This window comes from Ursus maritimus, unplaced genomic scaffold, assembly GCF_017311325.1.
Source record: "Ursus maritimus isolate PB19 unplaced genomic scaffold, ASM1731132v1 scaffold_13, whole genome shotgun sequence".
NCBI classification, from domain to species: domain Eukaryota; kingdom Metazoa; phylum Chordata; class Mammalia; order Carnivora; family Ursidae; genus Ursus; species Ursus maritimus.
In genome coordinates, this window is record NW_024423675.1 from 69,922,020 (window position 1) to 69,941,066 (window position 19,047).

The 19,047-nt window shown below is 49.6% G+C and overlaps 1 protein-coding gene across 1 annotated transcript in view; it reads right to left on the minus strand.

The window, feature by feature from the left end:
• Nucleotides 1-19,047, minus strand: part of WDR27 (WD repeat domain 27) — a 103,364-nt gene that overhangs the window by 35,687 nt on the left and 48,630 nt on the right. The window contains exons 14-19 of the mRNA XM_040627498.1: nucleotides 18,629-18,726; nucleotides 17,204-17,293; nucleotides 12,519-12,640; nucleotides 11,385-11,518; nucleotides 7,618-7,715; nucleotides 6,173-6,294 (exon numbers count right to left, since the gene is read on the minus strand). Of these exons, the coding sequence (XP_040483432.1) occupies nucleotides 6,173-6,294; nucleotides 7,618-7,715; nucleotides 11,385-11,518; nucleotides 12,519-12,640; nucleotides 17,204-17,293; nucleotides 18,629-18,726 (664 nt within the window). The remainder of the gene's footprint in view (nucleotides 1-6,172; nucleotides 6,295-7,617; nucleotides 7,716-11,384; nucleotides 11,519-12,518; nucleotides 12,641-17,203; nucleotides 17,294-18,628; nucleotides 18,727-19,047) is intronic.

The window sequence follows — 19,047 nt, forward strand, 5'->3', positions numbered from 1 at the left end:
AGACCAAATGTGTGAGTAATCATATCAAGTGCAAACAGACTGAACTCAACAAGTTAAAAAAAAAAAGAGATTCTTAGTTGGATTTCAAGAAAAACAAAACATTATCTTTAAAGGCTGAATGTGAAAGGTGGGAGAAAAAGAGCACATACTAAATAAAAGAACGCAGGATTGATTGTATAAGTACCAGAAAACATTGACAGAAGGCAAATAAGACCTCATTAAAAATAGTTTATAAATATTATAAAAGGAACGCTGCACATAAAAATATAAGAAATCTGGGGCGCCCGGGTGGCACAGCGGTTAAGCGTCTGCCTTCAGCTCAGGGCGTGATCCCGGCGTTATGGGATCGAGCCCCACATCAGGCTCCTCCGCTATGAGCCTGCTTCTTCCTCTCCTGCTCCCCCTGGTTGTGTTCCCTCTCTCGCTGGCTGTCTCTATATTTGTCGAATAAATAAATAAAATCTTAAAAAAAAAAAAAAAATATATATATATATATATATATGAAATCCGACGTAAATATACCCAATAACACAGCCTGTAACTATATAGAGAAAAAATTAATAGAATTATAAGAAGAAATTGACAGGATTACAATCATGGAGAGAAATGTTAATACATTTCTCTAATAAAAACAATCGAGTACAAAAAAATAGGAAACTTGAATAATTTGAATACAATTAATAAGGTTGGGCCAATAGACATCTATGCAAACACATACCCAACGGTGGGTGAGAACACATTCTTTTCATGCACACATATGTAATAGCCATAAAAATCAACCAGAGAACCAAGTTTCTCAATAAATACAAAAATCTCAACAGGTAGAAGAGAATCAGTGCCATATAGGTCATGTGCTCTGAACACAATGCCATAAAATCAGAAATCAGTAACAAAACGTTTACCAAAAACAAGGTCATACATGTAGAAATCTAAAAGCACACATCTAAATAAAGTCTAGGTTTAAAAAGGTCATAACGGGAGTTAGAAAATATTTACTGCTAAATAATTAAAATAGCCACGTGCTAAACTGGTAAAGTGCAAGTAAAGCAGCATTCAGGGGGAAATTTATAGGCTTAAATGCATCCATTGTAAATGCATAAAGATGGATTAAATTCATACCTACGGTGTGGAATAAAAACCAGGTAGCACAGAGATATGTACAGTTTGCTGCCATTATGTAAAAGGAAAGCACACCACACAATACAGAATGTATTTTGATGCATACTTGGGACCACAAATTCAGTTGTGGTCATCAAAGAAGGATGAGAAAGAAAGATACAGACCAGAATTGTGTCTGTCCCCACAAGCATTTCATTTCTTTAAAAAAAAAAAAAAAAACAAGATCTAAAGATAATAAAGTAATATATTTCAAGGCAATCATACCAGGATTTTACTGACCATTCTTGCTGAAAATCTAAAGTTTTCTGTGCGATAAAATGTTTTCACTAGAAAACTATTTAAACCTTTATATATTTAATTTTTCAATTCAAATGAGCTGTACACAGCATTATGTATTCACATCACAAAAATGCATGTATCTTATTCAGGCATAGAAAAAAAGTAACAGTCAAGTTTTTATTATATATAAAGAAAAAACTAGAGCTATGATTTTAAAAGAGACCGATAAATCATAAAAGATTTATGTATTTGCATTGTAAAAATAAACCATTTAATGATATAACACAATTTAAAAACAGGAAAATAGAGCATTCACTTTTTGATGTGGTACTGTTGTGAACGTGATAAAATTAAACAGTCTGCTTCTCCAACAACGACCGTGGGGCAATTCTCAGGAGAGGTGGTTTTCAGACCACGCACCGGGATGCTTGCAAAAGAGCATTACTCGAGTGTGACGGATATGGCTATGCTTGTCCTGAGCTCAAGAGAAATTTGTAATGATCTGTTTTATGTTCTACTGGAAATACGACCTTTGGACCAGTTAGGATTTGTGTTCCATGAGCGTTCCTGGGTAGCAGCTCCCATATGGCTGCGGTTAGTCTGAACACTTTGATGTATGTTGTGTAACTGAACAAAAATTTAAGAGAAGTTTAGAAAAACAAACTATTAGAACACAGTATAAGTGTCTGTAACGTTACACTCCTTCCCTTCCCTCCCATCAGATACCATTCCGAAGTGTATTTTCAGGAAGTAAAACCAGTTATTTTCCCAGTAAAAACCTCAAGACTGTTTTTCCTAATACAACACCTCTCAACCAAGAGCACACCACAATGATCCCAAAACATCGCAGTCATCACTGGAAGACCGCACCAATTTGAGGTAGATCGGGCTACTGCTTGCTCATTACATAAGCTGCTAGTTAATGGAGAAGAAATTTTAAGCAGTTTCCTAAAGCAAATGCACGAAAACTGGTAACGACGAGAGGTTTTATGAGAGGGACCTAAAACCGCTTGTCTCTGTGTGGTCACTGTGTCACCCGAGGCGGCGGGAAGGCTGTGGTTTTGCACCGGCTGCTGCTAACCCCACAGTCTACACTAGCGCATCTGGACCGAAGTCTCCTAGGAGTCTGTTAGGGCTCCCTAAACGCAGAGATGCTGTCCCAGAGATCCACATGTCCAACAGGAAGGGGACGCTGCTCCAGCCTGACACTGCGCCCTGAAAACAGGCAACATCATAAAGCCCCTGCCCACCGCCCACCGGGACTACTGTAGCCCCAGCCTCTCCCACATCAGCCACAGAGCCAGGCTCAGGCAGGGTACGGAACCATGGCAGGCATCTGAGCACAGGGAGCTCAGTCTACGGCACCATTACGCGAAGCTGTTTGCCGCTGAAGGAGCAAGGCGTGCACTAGGACAGCAGCTATGGACCACCACCAGCCGTGAAGCCAGGAATCCACGCAAGCGAAGCGGGACCGCAGAGGCCAGTGCTGTGCTCCCGAGGCCCTCCCTGGCTGGTGCCACTGCTGCCGAGGCCCTCCCTGGCCGGTGCCCCTGCTCCCGAGGCCCTCCCTGGCCGGGGACGTGCTCAGGATCCCTTCTTCCCTCTCCAGCCTCTCACTCCACTGCAGGGAGCTCATAAAGCACAACGTGTTTGCAGAGCACCAGCGACCTACCCACAGGGTAGAAGACAGAGCGCAAGCACAAGCCCTTCCAGCCAGAGTCACGAGGCGCAATCTCATTACGGCCATGTCTGTAAACTGCACTCACGCACAGCCACGCAAGCATCGGTGCGGTCACTCACCTTCCTGCTCAGCCTTCATGATGGCCGCCCTGTACCTGGAACAAAGCCCAGATGGTGCCCAGAGCCTATAAGCCCAGCCAGGCGCTCTGTAGTGAACCCCCACTGTGGGCTTCACCACATGAGCCTGCACGCTGCTCTCCCCATGCACACCTGGCTCCCTCCCGTACCTCATGGACCTAGGCCCACCTCACCTCCGCAGAGAGGGCCCCCCAGAGGAGCCGCGGCACAGGGCACGTGACGTCGTGTGAACCCACTTGTCTCTGCAGAAGGATACCAATCCATCAAGTGTGAGGACCCTGCTCTCTCCTGCACTCGGGTATCCCCGTGCTCACCACAGCGCCAGGTGCAGACTCACTGAGAGATGTTGACATGAACTCGTTCCTAGCTTAATACAGATGCACACACGCATGTGCACACACATGGAAACACACATGCCCACACACCTCCACATGCATGTGTGCACACAGCCATAAACACGTGTGTATGTGTGTGCGCCTGCATGTCCTGACCCAGTCCAGGCCACAAGAGTGGTGAGGACCCAGGGGCAGGCGCCGGGATGTTCAGTCCCAGCCATCCCCTGAGACCCCGCCGTGGTGGACCGCTAAAGACGTGGAGTGCCAGGGCCACAAGTCTGCTAAGCAGGCTTCTTATCAGGTTTGGGGAAGCCCCGAGCCTGCACACGAGACGCCAGCACAGCGGCTCCCAGACCACAGCTCCGCACTGTGTTTGGACCCGGAGCTCGGCGGCCCAATGGCCGACTGAGGGCACACTCGCTGAGGATGCGGCTCAGGGAACTGCCGCGGCGTGCCTCAGCTTCCACGTCTATGCACTAGGGCTCTCTGAGCACGGAGTTCACGCATGCTCAGCACGTCGTGTCCGGCAGGGGAGCACTCGGCACACGTGAGTATGGTGTGTGCACCGGTAAGAGCGTGACAGGGCAACATTGGGGGTTTGCCTCCTCCTGTCCTGGAGAGAGCCCCCCAGGAGCTAACCATCACCAGATCTCAATGCATCCCACAGAAGCCACCTATGGTACTGGGCCCAGCAACCCAGGTTCCCTCACAAACCCTGCCTGAGACCAGAGTCCATGCCAACACGTACGTCCACACAGGGATGAGACAGGAGAGCAGCAAGGGCCTGCAGGCCAAGTCTGACTCTATCTCAAGAGTTGCTGGGAACCTCGAGGAATTTCAAGGAAGACAGTGAGATGTTCACTTGTATTTAGCAGTGGGAGTATGACTGGGTTGAGGAACAGCTTTGTGGAGACAGCGGATTGGGGTGGCAGCAGATGGCAGCTGGGGCAGGAGAATGGATGGACAGACTGCCCAGGGAGCTGCTGACCAGGCAGTGCTGGGTGCACTCGTGGCATTCATACCATGGGTTTACGTGAGGGAGTCAGGCTGTGAGGACACACGGAACACAGGGAACCACCTGCCTGTTAGCCCAAACTCACTAACTGCGTGGGCTAAGGCAACCTATTTTTACATACTTCAAAATTCTCCTAAAATCAAGTTCTATCTGACAATACGCGACAAGGTAGAGTCCCAGTCAAATATAGCCTTCTCCAATCTTCCCAGGAGACAATAAACATCCTCATCACGGCCGTCACACTCTGTCATCTCACGTGACAGCACTCGCCACAGTCAGCTTTGTGTAAATATGACCCATGCCCACACCTCCCACATTCTGTATACAATTTCTTTGAAAGCAGCTTCTTAATTCGGCTTCTGATCTTCTACTGCAAGTAGCAAATTCTTGCACATTTGTCCTTAACACTCACAGGAACAAAGGGATCGTGTGGAATTAGGTGCATTTGAGAAGTGAGAGTTTTCTAAGGCAATGCCTACTAACCTTCATAAATTCATATTTTAAAAAAATAGGAAGAATAGTTGTTATTAAATGAACTGAGGATATGTTAAGAGATTTACCTGCACAGGTAAATCTTATTTAATCCCTGCCACAGAGAAAAGTAATGAATGCAAAAGGTTTAAAAGTCTTCTACCACGAAATCGGAACAGAGGAATGGAAACAAGAAAACCCCAAGATGTCAGACAAAATAGCATCACATCAATTTTCAAAATGAAATAACTTCTTTTGAAAATATGAGAAAATTGGTTTAGTTTAAAAGAATTATCTTTACCATTATTTTAAAACTGGGATTTTATTTTTTTATAAATAAAAAGCATTTAAAACTCCAAAACTATATTTTGTATTTCCAATTTCAGCAGCTGAAACAGTCATGGTGGTAATGACGGTGATGATGGTGGTAATGGTGGGGGTGGAGCCTACTTAGGATTTTCTCTCCCTCTGCCCGTCCCTCCTTCTAAAAAAAGAACAATGATACCCTTGAGATCATAATGCAGATTTCAGAAGACTATTTATAAATTAAAGTCATTGCAAATATATCAAAAATCCAAATTGTAGTTGCAGTCCTAAAAACAAGTTTTGTTCACAAATCTTAAATGGCTTTTGGTCTGCAAAGTGTCTTTTAAACTAAACTATGAGACAATGAATTCATCAAAACAGCACCTCCTCTAATCTCGAGTCTGTAACCCTCAGCTGTGGGTAGTTTTAAACTACTACTCTGTCAAGACAGATAGGAACATCTTACAAAGAGAAACTACTGATTCCTGAAGGTACCTCACATTCCAGCAGGGTCTACATGACTCGCTCAGTCCTTCAGAGCCTGAAACACCCAAACCCTTCATCAAGTTTTAAGTGTGAATGCATTACTAATAAAGCTGAAAAATAGGCCCACAAAATAATCAAAGAGGAAAGTACAAAAATTAACATTCCATATGGCATTAAACTATCTTCTAAGGTCAAACATCGAGGCTTACAAAATTTAATGATGACCAAAAATTAGCAATGAATTCGGTAGCAAACTGTTAAACTTGCATCAGACATCTGTACGAGTCAAACACTTTAAACATACAATTTTACAAATGATAAGTGCTGTCAACAGCTCACTCACTTTATTCTGGCAGATTTGGTGGACAGGCCGTGAATGGGCTTCCAAGATCGCGGCTGCGCTGCAACCTGCATTGAGGTCAAAAACCTCCAGAGTCCTGTTCCGGCCGGCCGCGAGCACGAGATCTGTGCCACTCAGTTAGGGAACTCCTCTCAACAACCCGCCACCGGGAGTGAGCCGTCCCGTGTATTCTGTTAGTACTTTTGGGACACCAAGGAGACACACCGGGGATGATGGGCATGACCATCTGAGGCTCCACAGAAGCTGTGATCACAGCCCTGCTCCCCCCCTTCTGGTGCTGGGCGTCTGGCAGGAGCTGCTGGGCCGTGGACTAGGGCAGACCCAGGTGGTACCCGTCTCAAGGTGGGAAGCCCAGAGGTCTAACTTCAGTGAAATGAGGTTTGAGGGCTCCAGGAAATGCCCAAATCAAGAGATGGAACGGCAGCTGAATCTATGGGTACTGAGCTCAGAAGACAGGTCTGATGGTAAAATTAGCAATACAACCATGAACGTGGACAGGGCCACCCGAGTCGGCCACACGAGAGCCCACCACTCCCAGCATGGCATACTGTCGACTGAGCGCCACTAACTCCTACACTGGGGACGGGAGTGGCAGTTAGTGACCACCAGAACTACTCCGCCTCCAAGGTGCGGCTCAGAGCAGTGTCATGGATAGTATATATGGTAGAAGGACCACTAGATTCGATAATAAACCCAGTGCTTACACTGAAATACACAGAAACCACTATTCGAGGCCAGAATACTCACAAGGACACAATTCTGCTAGGTGTTGTGTCATGTGTGTAGCAAAGGTTCTAGCATAAAAACACCACATTTGTAATTAAAACACACTAGAGCCTCTGACACCTTCTATCAGTCCTTCTGAAATGTCAACTATAAAATTCTTCAAAAGAACATAACTTAGACCTCCGAATAACTTAAAATTTTATAAAATGAATTCCTGAAGATCAGAGCTTTTCTTCTAAATAAATCAAAACCAATGCTTTTTAATTAAAAGGGATGATGCTAGCCAAAAAAAGTCAAAAAATAAACTTTTAGCCTCAATTTCAGATTCAACATTACTGCTGTAACGTCTGCCAGCCCCCACAGAGCTGGGGCAAACTTTCGTTAATGGAAGGATGCCCATCGCAAGTGTAGCAGTTCATTTTTAAAAAGTACTAAATTACTACGTATTATACAATAAACTACAGACAGAAATACCAGATCACCCTGCTGTATGTCATATGCTCTGCTACGTCCACATCTAGTTTTCCTCTGGCACTCTCTTCACCACGGAGATGGAATCACTGCACGTGTAATTAATGCAGAAGACGTGAGCTCCCTGAGTCCCGTGCTCAGCAGTGCACCTGCAGCCTGGGCCCTCAGCAGACGCTCTTGCCAGGGGGTGAGGCTCAGGATGTGAAAACCAAGAGCAGGGGCAAGGATACAGGAATAGAAGTCGTTTACGGCTGATAAACTGGTAATCTCTGTCATACCAGTCGTAGCAAGTCTGAAGACACGTTTGCACCTGCTCTTCTGTTTGTATCTGAAAGAAAAATAAAGATAATCGATCTTTCTGTTTCCCTCCCACAACTAAGCATTCTACTGTTAAAAAGCTGACTATGAAAAAAGTTTTCATATCTCAATTACATTTTATAACATCAAAGGAATACGTCAGCTACCTTAATATTCCTTTAGGAAACTAACTTTTCCTATAGGAAAACTTCATGAAAAAATATCATATAAAGCCCCAAATAATTCATTCCTGTCTATGAGAAAGCAAATTTTTCTCCTAATTCTAAAATAATTATGTATACTTAAGAAGACATCCAACCAGTTATAAACTATCTGTATTTCCATTTACACATATGTTAATACTTTCTAAAGGGTAACATAAGCAGTTAGTATTGGTTTAATAAACATACGACCTCAAGAATCCCTAACAATAATTTTGTAAAGGAAGGGAACCTGCCAGCAATCTTACAATGTGATCCTGGCCCACACAGGGGCAGGAGCAGGTGGGGGCTGGGGCAGAGCGCCGGGAGGGCTCCATGTCTGAGCCTGCTGGGCAGCTGAGAGGGGGGATGAACAGGCCATCAGCCTATACCTTCCACGGGTGGGTGAATGCTGCGTGGGGGCCTGGGGCCACATATGCAGGATAGGCACAGAGACGGGCATCCAGAGGGATGACTCAGACAGCAGGTCCTGGGGGGAATGGAGATGTGGAGGTCAGCCACACAGACTGGAGGGACAAATGGAGCGGAGTCACAGGAGAGTTTTGAAGGGAAGCTCAGTGACAACACAAAGATCCCACAAATTACTGTGCGTTCCTGCTGAAAAACTGCGCGGGATCAAACAGCAGGTGGTTAATGGGGCAGAAAGCAGCTGTGTCATGGGAGAGGCACGGAAACAGCTCAGACCAGGACAGACACGTCAGAAAGATCACGCAAGCCAAGGGAGAACAGACACAGCTAAAATCACAGGATGTGGAGGTGAGGTGGGAATGGGGAAGGGACAGTCCCCGTTTAAGGCACAGGTATTCATGAGGCATAGCGGGCCTCGTGCCCAATTTGGCTCAGAGGGAGAGGATCTGCTCCACGAGAAGGGCCGAGGTGCACTGAGCGGGCCGGCCAGAGCCCTGCCCAAGGAACAGACAGCTTTGCTGAGAGACACTCATGCCTGTGGCCCGGGGGAGGTTTGGCGTCCCATCATTTGAAGCCTTGCCAGTTTCCAAGAGTCACGACCCCCAGCTGACTCTGGCGTTCCAGTGGGGAAAGCAGCTGCAGCCCAAGCAAGCAGCAGGCCTGGGGAAGGGCCTTTCTCAAGCAACCTCCGTGGGTCATCTCCCCAGACAGAGGAGGTGAGGCCGCCTGGGCCGCACACGACCACCCGCTGAAGGGTTGGACCATTCGCAAAGGGGCATGTAAGCGCATGCGAGGCCAGCATGGAAGGAATCAGGCGTGAAGGCCATCTCCACGCCCCAGCTTTGTCTGCTGGACCAGAAGCAAATAGTCTGCAAACACAGTACTTCTTTCCAGGGAACTGTATTATCAAAAATGTGAAGACATTAAAAATGCCTGGCTTGCAACAACCAGTAACCATTCAGGTCCTAATACCTGGCTCCAAACTCAGGCCAGTGGGAAGCTGGCTGGTAAGATGCAGCAGGCACACGATGCCACGCCGCGGCCTCATGGGCATGAGCACCCACGGCAGACCAGGGGCCAGGAAGCTACAGCGGTAATGCTACAAGGAGCCCAGGGCACTCTCTGCTGTCTGTCCGGCCACGGCACCTGCATCCCGCTCAGGAGCCTCTGTGACCCCACGGATACATCACACCTGAGCCAAATCTATCCCAGCCTCAGCGCACGTTTCTTGGCCAAGCGGCTGACCTAAGAGTAAGCCAATCTTCTTGCTGGGAGCCAGGGGTACCTGCCATGTGTGTTCCTCCTTCACAATGAGAAAGCTACCCCATCAGCCTACTAAGCTGAAAACTTGCCCACAGGTCTCCCAATGGGCACAAGGGGCTGGGGATGAAACAGAAGCCACAATGACTCACAAGACAGACCCTGAGCTCAGACCTGTTCAAACTCACACGCCCCACAGTAAGAGCACAGACACGCCGATGTGAGGGTGACTCCACACATCTGATGGGTGAGGGAAGTCTCGCAGCAATCCGCCCAGTTTATACACTCTGACAATTCCTGCCCTTACGTTCCTAAGACAGGTCCCAGCCCCAAAGGCCTGCATGCTCCCAGGGGTCTACCCCTTCATGCTGCTGTAAGAACATGAATGTGATGCCTGGAGCTCCAGCATCCACCTTGAAATCATAAAGTGAAAAGCAGCAGAACAGAACCAGCACACAGACCTCAAGTCTGTGAGCCTTAACCCTCCAGATGGCTCAACTCCAGGCTGACATGACGCACCATAGTCAGGTACTTAGTTACAGGAAAGAAGACGGCATCCCCTGCAGAGAGGACAGAAGGACAGCCAGCCTCCAGAGAAAGACAAAACCTGCCCTCACTGTCTCGCTGCCAGCACAGAGCAGACGAGTCTGAAATCACCTGCCATGGTCCCATGTCCACATGTGCACAAGGAAATCCAGCAGACCACTGGTTAGAGAACAAGAGCGAGTCGGGAAAAGCCAGCTCTCTGGCAACAAGAGGATGGGTGAGGAAGCCATGGCACATTTCTGTTGTATAAAATTTCACAGCAAGGCTGCAAACAGACTGAAGTCACGTTCACAAGCATGGCTAAATCTCAGAAACACAATTCTGATTATTATGAAAGATGTGTTGCATTAGCAAATATAAAAGCATGGATGGGAAGCAAACACACCAATCTCAACAAGAGGACAGTTACAACAGCTAAGATTGGAAGCAGCCAGGTGCCCACGGACAGACGAACGGATGAAGAAGATGAGATGTACATATGTACAATGGAACAGTACTCAGCCATCAGAGAGGATGAGACCTTGCCACGTGCAACGAGGATGGACCTGGAGAGTAGTATGCTAAGTGAAAGAAGTCAGAGAAAAACAGACACCCTGTGATCTCACTTATATGTGGAATCTAAAAAACAAAAGAACAACGAAACAGAAACAGATTCATGCACACAGAGAATAAACTGGTGGCAGGTGGGGGGCATGGGTGGAAGAGGGGAAGGGGATTAGGAAATACGGGTCCGGGGATGGGAGTGCAGCACAGGACTATAGTGAATAGTACTGGGTAACTCTGTGTGGTGACAGATGGTAGCTACACTTACCGTGGTAAGGAGAAAAAGCAGAGGAACGAGGGGTGGGAACTGGCCTGGGAAGGCAGGCCATTAATTATCCCTGTAATGTTTTGTTTCTTTACGATATTTGAAAACAAAACAAATGTTAGTATTTGCACAGGGAGGTGTGAACAGGCGATCAGTCTGTATGTTTAGTACGTGTACGTGTGTGTGTGTGTGTGTATGAAGTGGTTCGTGTTTTAACTTCACTACAAGTGGCAAGAGCTCCACCTGCAGAAGCCCCGGAGCCTCTCGTTGCGCCAAGGGCCCCGCGCCGCACCACAGACCAGCTCTGAGGAGGGAGAAGCCCATCCCTCGGCTCTCGCCAGCAGCTTGCAGTGAGGTGACATGTTTAAATGTAAACACTCTATTTACGGACAACCCAGTAAGAAACAGGGCTCCCCCGACCGTGCAGAGACAGGGAACGGAAGGGCAGACCACGCACCTCTGGATCTCATCCTTGCAAGTGTCCACGTGGTACGTGAGGAGCTGGAGCTCGGGGCCAGAAGACAGCAGTATGAAAGTGTCTATGTAATAGAACTGCGCAGACCCAACGGGCTTGGAAAACACGTCTCTGCCCTGCAATGCAAATCAGTCATCACGGCCAACGTAGCAGAGGCCGACAGGAGCCGCACGGAGACGCCTACCAACCCACACGTCCACTCTAAACGCAGACACACTTCCTTAGGACCGGTTCACCATTTTGTTTCTTCTTCCCGACTATTTCTGAAAGATGTCGCATGATTAAAATTTTTCTGTAATGAGTATTTTGAATCCTGGCCATTTAAAAACTTTAAAATAAAATAAAATTGAAACTTGGCAGTGAGCATATTAAATAGCAAGGATTTTATTAACAACAAAATTCTAACCGTGGAACCCAGTTCTGAGACATCTGCTCTCAGGTGTGTGTTTCGAACCCACAGAGTCACGTGTGGGAGACGACAGTGTCAACGACCCTAAAACAGACCCGTCCCCATGAAGCTGCTTCCAAACACCTCGTCCTGGAGTCCCTGATCTGCACACGTCCCTTCCTGGCCAGTCTTCCGAGGATTCAGTCCCCCTTTCACAGTAAGACCACAGGAGATAAGTGCTAACCACAGCTTTGACAATCTGCAGTTCGCCAGATCCTGATCTGACTCGTGGGGGCGCAGCCCTATTGTCACCTCCCTTTCCCCCGTCTCAGCTGTGACATCATCACCATCTCCCCTTCTCGCCTCTCCCGTTGTGTCCAAATGGTCTCTTATAAGCATGTGGAAACGCTCACAGGTAACTGTGCCTGCACACAACTGCACACATGCCCGTGTGTGTGCGAGGCTGTCACGCATGTATGCACGTGACACGTGTGTGTGTGTGCACGCGCACACACACACACACACACACACACACACGAAAATGCTGAGTCATCGACCATGGTGGGTGCACTGAGGCAACTCTGGTTCACCCCGTTTCCCACGCTCCCGGTGAGGGTAAAAGCCCGGGGCCCAAGAAGGTGCTGCGTGCCTCTGTGAGTCTGCCAGTCTGGGGGCCACAGGGCTGGTCAGGGAAACCCTGCCCGTAACCGACTGGGGTCGCCCATTACCACACACAACACGAGTTCCGCCCTGCGGAGCGACCACAGCCGCAGCGTCCCGTCCTGGGAAGCAGATAGCAGCCGCCGGCCGTCATGGCTCCAGCACACGGTGCTCACTGCCCCGTCGTGACCTGGCGGGAGACAGAAGCAGAGGGGCCCTAGGCCTCCCGTCCAGCAGGACGCAGCTCCTCCAGCAGCAGATCGCTGGGCCGGCGGCGCTGCCAAGCTACGGTGGCACCAGGGAAACCGAAGCCCAAGCAGGTGAACCGTGCTCATTTAAAGGCTTAGTACCGTCTGTGAAGGAGCTATTTCAAAATGTACGGGACATGCAGCTCAAAATTATGGGTGCACGTAAGGAACATAAACTGTAGAAACTCATAAAATGTAGCATTATAAGAAGTACAGAAGTCTGTGGGCGTCACAATAACGCGTCTTCAAGAAGTGTTATTCCCTTAGCACTGAAGGGACAGGTCAGAAGGGCGTGCTGAGTGCAGCCACATGTGGTCTGTTACTGTTAGGGCCGTCGGCGTCTGGGCTCTGCGCAGCGGCCGTGCTCAGTGTCCGGGACCGCTGCACACAGGCCGCCTCGCCAGCAGCAGGGCTGATGAATGTGCCCCACGAGAGCCTCCCCAGCAGACAGGAGTGTACAGGAATGAGATGAGAAGTAACATTCAACCCCCATCACGGGATCAAGAACATACTGGTTACTTGCTTCTCACTTCTCATCGAAACACCTGAAGAGAAGCTCTACCGCCAACTGCGGTCTGTCCTTTGGGCTGTTATGACCCCTTGACCTCTGTGCCCGCCACTACTGGCCCTGACTTGGCAGACAGCGAAACCCTGCCTTCTGATGTGACCCCTCCTCATGTCTAGCGATCAGGATGTCGGATCACTAAGTTCACAGGGAGCGGGCCCAGGGGTCAGGTGCTGCACCCACTCCTTCTATGCAAGGGCGTGTGCACTGAGGTAGGCTGGGGCCTGACCTGCCAGGCGCCGGGCTGGGCACCCAATACAGTCCACAGACTACTCCAACCACACACATGGTCATTGGGACAGCGGGTCCTTGCGAGCGGGTTCCCTGTCCCGCATCTGCCACAGCTCCACGCTGCCCAGCAGTCCACGCGGCCCTGAGGAAGTGGCTGGCAGCACGGGGCCCCAGAGAACAGACGCATGCCTCTGCAGGAACCGGATGCACTAGCACCGGGCCAGCCCACTTGCCAGCCCCACTCCTTCCCACTGGGCACCTGCTGTCTCTGACACAGGCCGACCTCTGCATCCTGCCTCCATCAGAGGCGCTTAGAAAGGTCAGCACCCCAGGAGGCAATCGTAAAAGGGTCCTGACGCTGCTGCTCTGAGAAGCAGAGGAGCCCAAGGAAAGGCAGACAGGCTGGCCGTTGCGGAAATGAAAACTGTGGGCTTGGGGCGCCTGGGTGGCTCAGTCCTTAAGCATCTGCCTTCGGCTCAGGTCATGATCCCAGCATTCTGGAATGGAGCCCCACATCGGGCTCCCTGCTCAGTGAGAAGCCTGCTTCTCCCTCTCCCTCTGCCCCTGCTTGTGTTCCCTCTCTCGCTTTCTCTCTCTCTGTCAAATAAGTAAATAAAATCTTTAAAAAGAAAAGAAAAAAGAAAACCGTGGGCTTTATGGAGTGGAGAGGGACAGAGAGAGGGCAGGCTAGGGTGCGAGTGCCCACGGCGACGGCACAACTGGGAAGTCTGGATGGTACTGTGCTACACGGGGCACGTGGGACAGGCCTGGTGACCCCAGCGCCACAGCAAAGCCCCTTTCTCTGTGGGCTTTGCAGGTCCGCGTCTGGCCAGGACAGCGGAGAGAGGACCCATGGACTCAGCAGCGCATCCGGGAACTTGCCGGCCTCCAGCTCAAGCACTCTGTGACTGAACATGCACGGAAGCCAGCACCCCCGGAAGGATATTCTTACTGCGGCCGGACCACGGCAGAGGACACAGGGAGCTGCATACCAGCCAGAGAACCAATGAGGAAGAGATGGAACCGCAGGAGGGATTTATAGAGTGCGCACTGCCGTTCTGTAGCGCGACCCAAGACAACCAGAGCTGGATTTCCTGAAATAGCTCTGCTGCCCTCTGGTGTAGTTTCTGGGAGTTTTACCAGGAGGACAAAGGCCCCATCACACCAGGCTGCAGGCCCGCACCATTGCTGCTTTGCGGGGAGCAGCAAGGCTGGGGGACACAATGCGTGTAATTGTCACCGGGTACGGCGCCCGTGATGTTTCACTGAAGGTCAGTGTGTCTGATAGCCACAACCACCCGCTAGCGTCCCAAGTCTGTGGACCCGGCCGCAGGCTCAGGGTGAGGGCATGAAATGTAGGCGGCTCTGCCTGCTCCGGCTCTGGGACCTGCAGACGCACCTGGATTCCCAGCCCAGTGGCTCCCTTCCTCGACATCGCAGAGGGGAGCTGAGACTGCCACCACCTCACCCAAGAGTCAGGGACACGTACTCTGAAGTCACCACCGTTTAACTGGGTGTAATTCTTCCCAATTAAGTGATAATCCACTGCAGAGTGAGGACACCCTCCTCTGTCCTTCCGTCCCTCCCTGCTAACTAGTATTCCAGCCTGGAAGCCCAGACAAGATCAACTGAGTTACCAAAGAAGAAGTGCTCCCATCGTAGAAACTGTAAAGGGGCGTCCCTCTGCTGGTCCCCAGGCATCACAAGGCATCCCAGTGCATCAGCTGGGAGGCCAGGGACAGACCTCTCTGACTCCGAATGACAACCCTACACAACCTTCTCCTCTGAGCTCCACCCTGCACACAAGCAGCTGTGATCTCGAGGCCTGGTGCAGGGACCCCAGTTCCAGCTGGACAGTGTGCCTAGCAGGGACCTCGGCTGGGCTTCTCCTTCCTCCCCTCAGGTCAGCCCCATGCTGCACACACTGCCTTCTCACGGAACCACACTGAGGGCCTCCCACCTTGGATGGCAGATGCCCCTGTGGTGTGCACACTGGGGTGATGAACCCCAGGAACAGAAGGAGCAGGAACACAAGACATTTCTGAGTCCTCTCCTTCCCTGGGGCCAGGGCCTTGCCTGAGGTGTGTGACCCCCATGCCACAGAGAAGGAACACAGGGTGGCAGTAGCGTGGCCGAGATCAAGCAGACGGGGAGAACTTAACACCAGGAAGCAAGACATTCTGAGAGCAAGTCCACCCTTTTTTCAGAATTGGTTTTTATGCAACTCCATAATATTTAATAAAATCTTAATCAAATTTAATCTTATGAAGTGGCTGGCCCCAGAATTCCACTGTTACACCCCTCAGCCTTGGGCGCATCCTCCCGCGATGTGCTCAGATCCATCCACCCGTGTCCTCGAGCTTCTGTTCTGTGCCCAGCACTCACTAACTGAGGGATGGAAGCAGCGTCCCCACAATGCTTGTGCTGGACAACCAGGTGTGACAGGAAGCGTTCCACATTCAAAGGCCCTTACTAAATTAAACGCGATCATGACCACTGGTTTTCAAGCTGGGACACACAGCCGGCTGTGCTCTCCTGGGACCCAGTCCTGAGTTCTCCAGGAGGGAATTCTAACTTAGCATCTAATTGTAACCACAATGAAACATCCAGATGATACTGGTCTCATTTGCCCTAGATTGCAATGAAAATTAAAGCGCCCATTTTCCTGCTTTTTGCGTGAAGTGTGGAGAAAGCAATCGTATTTTCAAAGTTGAACCATATGACTAGTAACCCAGCGGTACACGGCGGAATGGTGTTCTAGAACAGGTGGGGTGGGTAAGAATGACTCTTTTCTCCAAAAGATAAACAGGGCACTTTTTTAAAAGGTGAGTTTGAACATCTCCTGCATTATCTGAATTCAGCCACAAGCCCTATTCCTTCAATAAAACAGAGAAACATCCACATCCAACATAATTGCCATTTCTATCCACTGTTGAGCGATAGAAACACACCCACATGGAGTCCCGGGCACACGCAAGGTGCCTTAACAAGAGCATTCAGAACCAAGGTTTTGAGCCAGGAGGAGCCACAGAGCATAGGGGACAAGGTGGGCTGCGGGCCAGGAAGCCCGCTGTAGCCCCTGGAGGTGGCCGAGTCTGGGAGAACACTGCGGGGCATGCTCCTGCACCCCTCCACCCACCATGCCTCACGCCCTCCGCCAGGCGCCTCTCCCCTACTTCACAGAAACACCTGGACTGGCAGCATTTCTGGGGTTTTTTGTGTTTTTGTTGTTGCTAAAATATCTACCAAGTGTGAGTCTTGCAGCGAGCGGGCCCAGGAGCCTGACTGAGAGTGGGGGTAGCTCAGGGCTCCAGGACTAGGAATCTGTCAGGAAGCTAAAACAGCAAGACTTCCAACACTGCTGCCCTCACCTCAAATCTACTCACCCGAGAAACATCCTCACCTCCTTACCTTTATAAAAATGTCTGTGTATAAACCCTCCTAATTTTCCAAATGCGCTTTAGTCACGTCTGTAAGATCTGACTTTGCCCCTCCCCTGGAACTTTGTAAAAGCTTGGTTCCCTGACCGTGGGGCGCTCCCTGGCTCCACCCCCTCTGCCCAGTTTAGCGGGGCTAATCTAGTTCGCTAAACCTCCATGCAAGCCTTAGTTCCAGTCCAGTCTGATCTTGAGGAGAATAGCAACTGATACCCAGAACCAAAGGAGAACCACCCATAAATTCATAGTACTAAAATTAACACACGGCATACCTGAAAACACAGCAGGTGTCCCAGTGAGATCAGCGCGGAAGACCAGTGACAAGTGGTTAGCAAAGCCACAGGCGAGCCACTGTCCGTCTCCTGCTTAAACACGGTAAGAGAGATCCGTATAAGACCACGGCTCACAGGAGCCGCACTTGCAGCCACTGTCCGTCTCCTGCTTAAACACGGTAAGAGAGATCCGTATAAGATCACGGCTCACAGGAGCCGCACTTGCAGCAGGTAAATACAGAATCTGAGTTAACCTGACATTCGTTTCGTCAGGTAGTGAGGGAACCTACAACAAACAGCACTTGCTCAACGGCTAAGCACCGCACTGTGAGGGTCCACCAGGTGGCAACCCCCAGGACGTTCTTTAGAGAGGACCCGGGAGTTAGGAGCCATAGGGCTGGTCAGAGTCAGCACGGGGTTCTGAACCCAGAGAACCCTAAGCCCCAGGGCATCCTGCCTCCCATCAACAGATTTTAAAGACACATACTGATCAGCTACACAGGAATAATTAAACCTACCCCTAACACAGGGCAGAACTAAGTTACAGATCCCCATGATTTTCCAACTCAAGGCTCCTACTTTATTTCTAATCACATCATACAATCATGATCATAAATAAGCAAGACTATCTCACACCACAAAGGTACTTTACTGATGATCGTATGTATCTCATTTCCCAAAATCACTCAAACATGTTTTGACTAAACTTACATGATAAACAAAGGGAACTTAGCATAGTTGGAAGTAATGAAAACTGCAGGAATGCCCTCAAAATGCTGAGGGATGGCCTTCTAGCCACCGGGACTGAGGACAAACATATCTTCTCCCCTCCGGGTAAGTCTAGAAACCAGAAACAACGTGTGCTCCTGCAGAAAGAGCTCAGATCGCAGAGCCACGTGGACGGGAGCTGCTCCCGACTCCTCCAAACTCACTTAGGAAAAGTGCTGAAGACCCAGCAAAGAGTCTGGCAGAGGCATTTCAACACGCTCGAGAGCGATGTGGCCACCACAAACCCAAAACGCGCAGGGCCCTGTAGGAAAGTCTCCTCCCAGGAGGGATGGCGACCACACAGGACACTGAAGTCATCCGCCCTGAGCGGTCTCCTCCACCTCCGCGAACCAGCCCGACCCCCTCGCGGCTCCCTCCAATGCTACAGAGGAGAGGGTCACACATGCAAAGCACAGAGCTGGGTGAGCTTCTAATTCCCAATCCAGGAGCTCCCATCTGTAGCAGCAACCAGCGTGAGCGCGGATGCCCTAATGCCAGTACGCTCAAAGGCAACGTGAGCTTTGATTTTAATCCGGACTCGAACAGTGCTACAAAACTTCATGCAACCGAGATTTTTGAAGCTCTATTTATGACAAAACAGGGGCAGGTAAAAGACCCTTGGAAATGCGGTGAAGGGCAGCCCTGGGCGCGGCGTACCTGAGTACTGGATGCAGCTTGCAGCAGCTGGCCCGTGTGCGAGGACACGCTGCTTGTGGACTTTGACTGGCGGAGAACTCTCCAAAGGGTATTCCTTACTTGAAGGAACATCAGAAAAATGAAAATCAAGAGAGTTCAAAATGAGATTAGAAATAAAACAATAGACTAGAAATGGTGGATTGTCCCCCGTTTACATGTGCAATTTCATTCTATCCAACTTGAATACATGCAAACACATGCAAAGCTATGAAATAACTGTAAAAAGGAGGGAGGATGTTTATCCTAGTTAAACCTAACATATAAAACAAAGATTGTATAATAGTGAAAAACACCGAAAGAATGAAACAAAATCAGAGCAGCCGGAATTAAGATGGCAGAGGAGTACGGGACCCCTTTTTCAGCCGGTCCCCTGAGTCGAG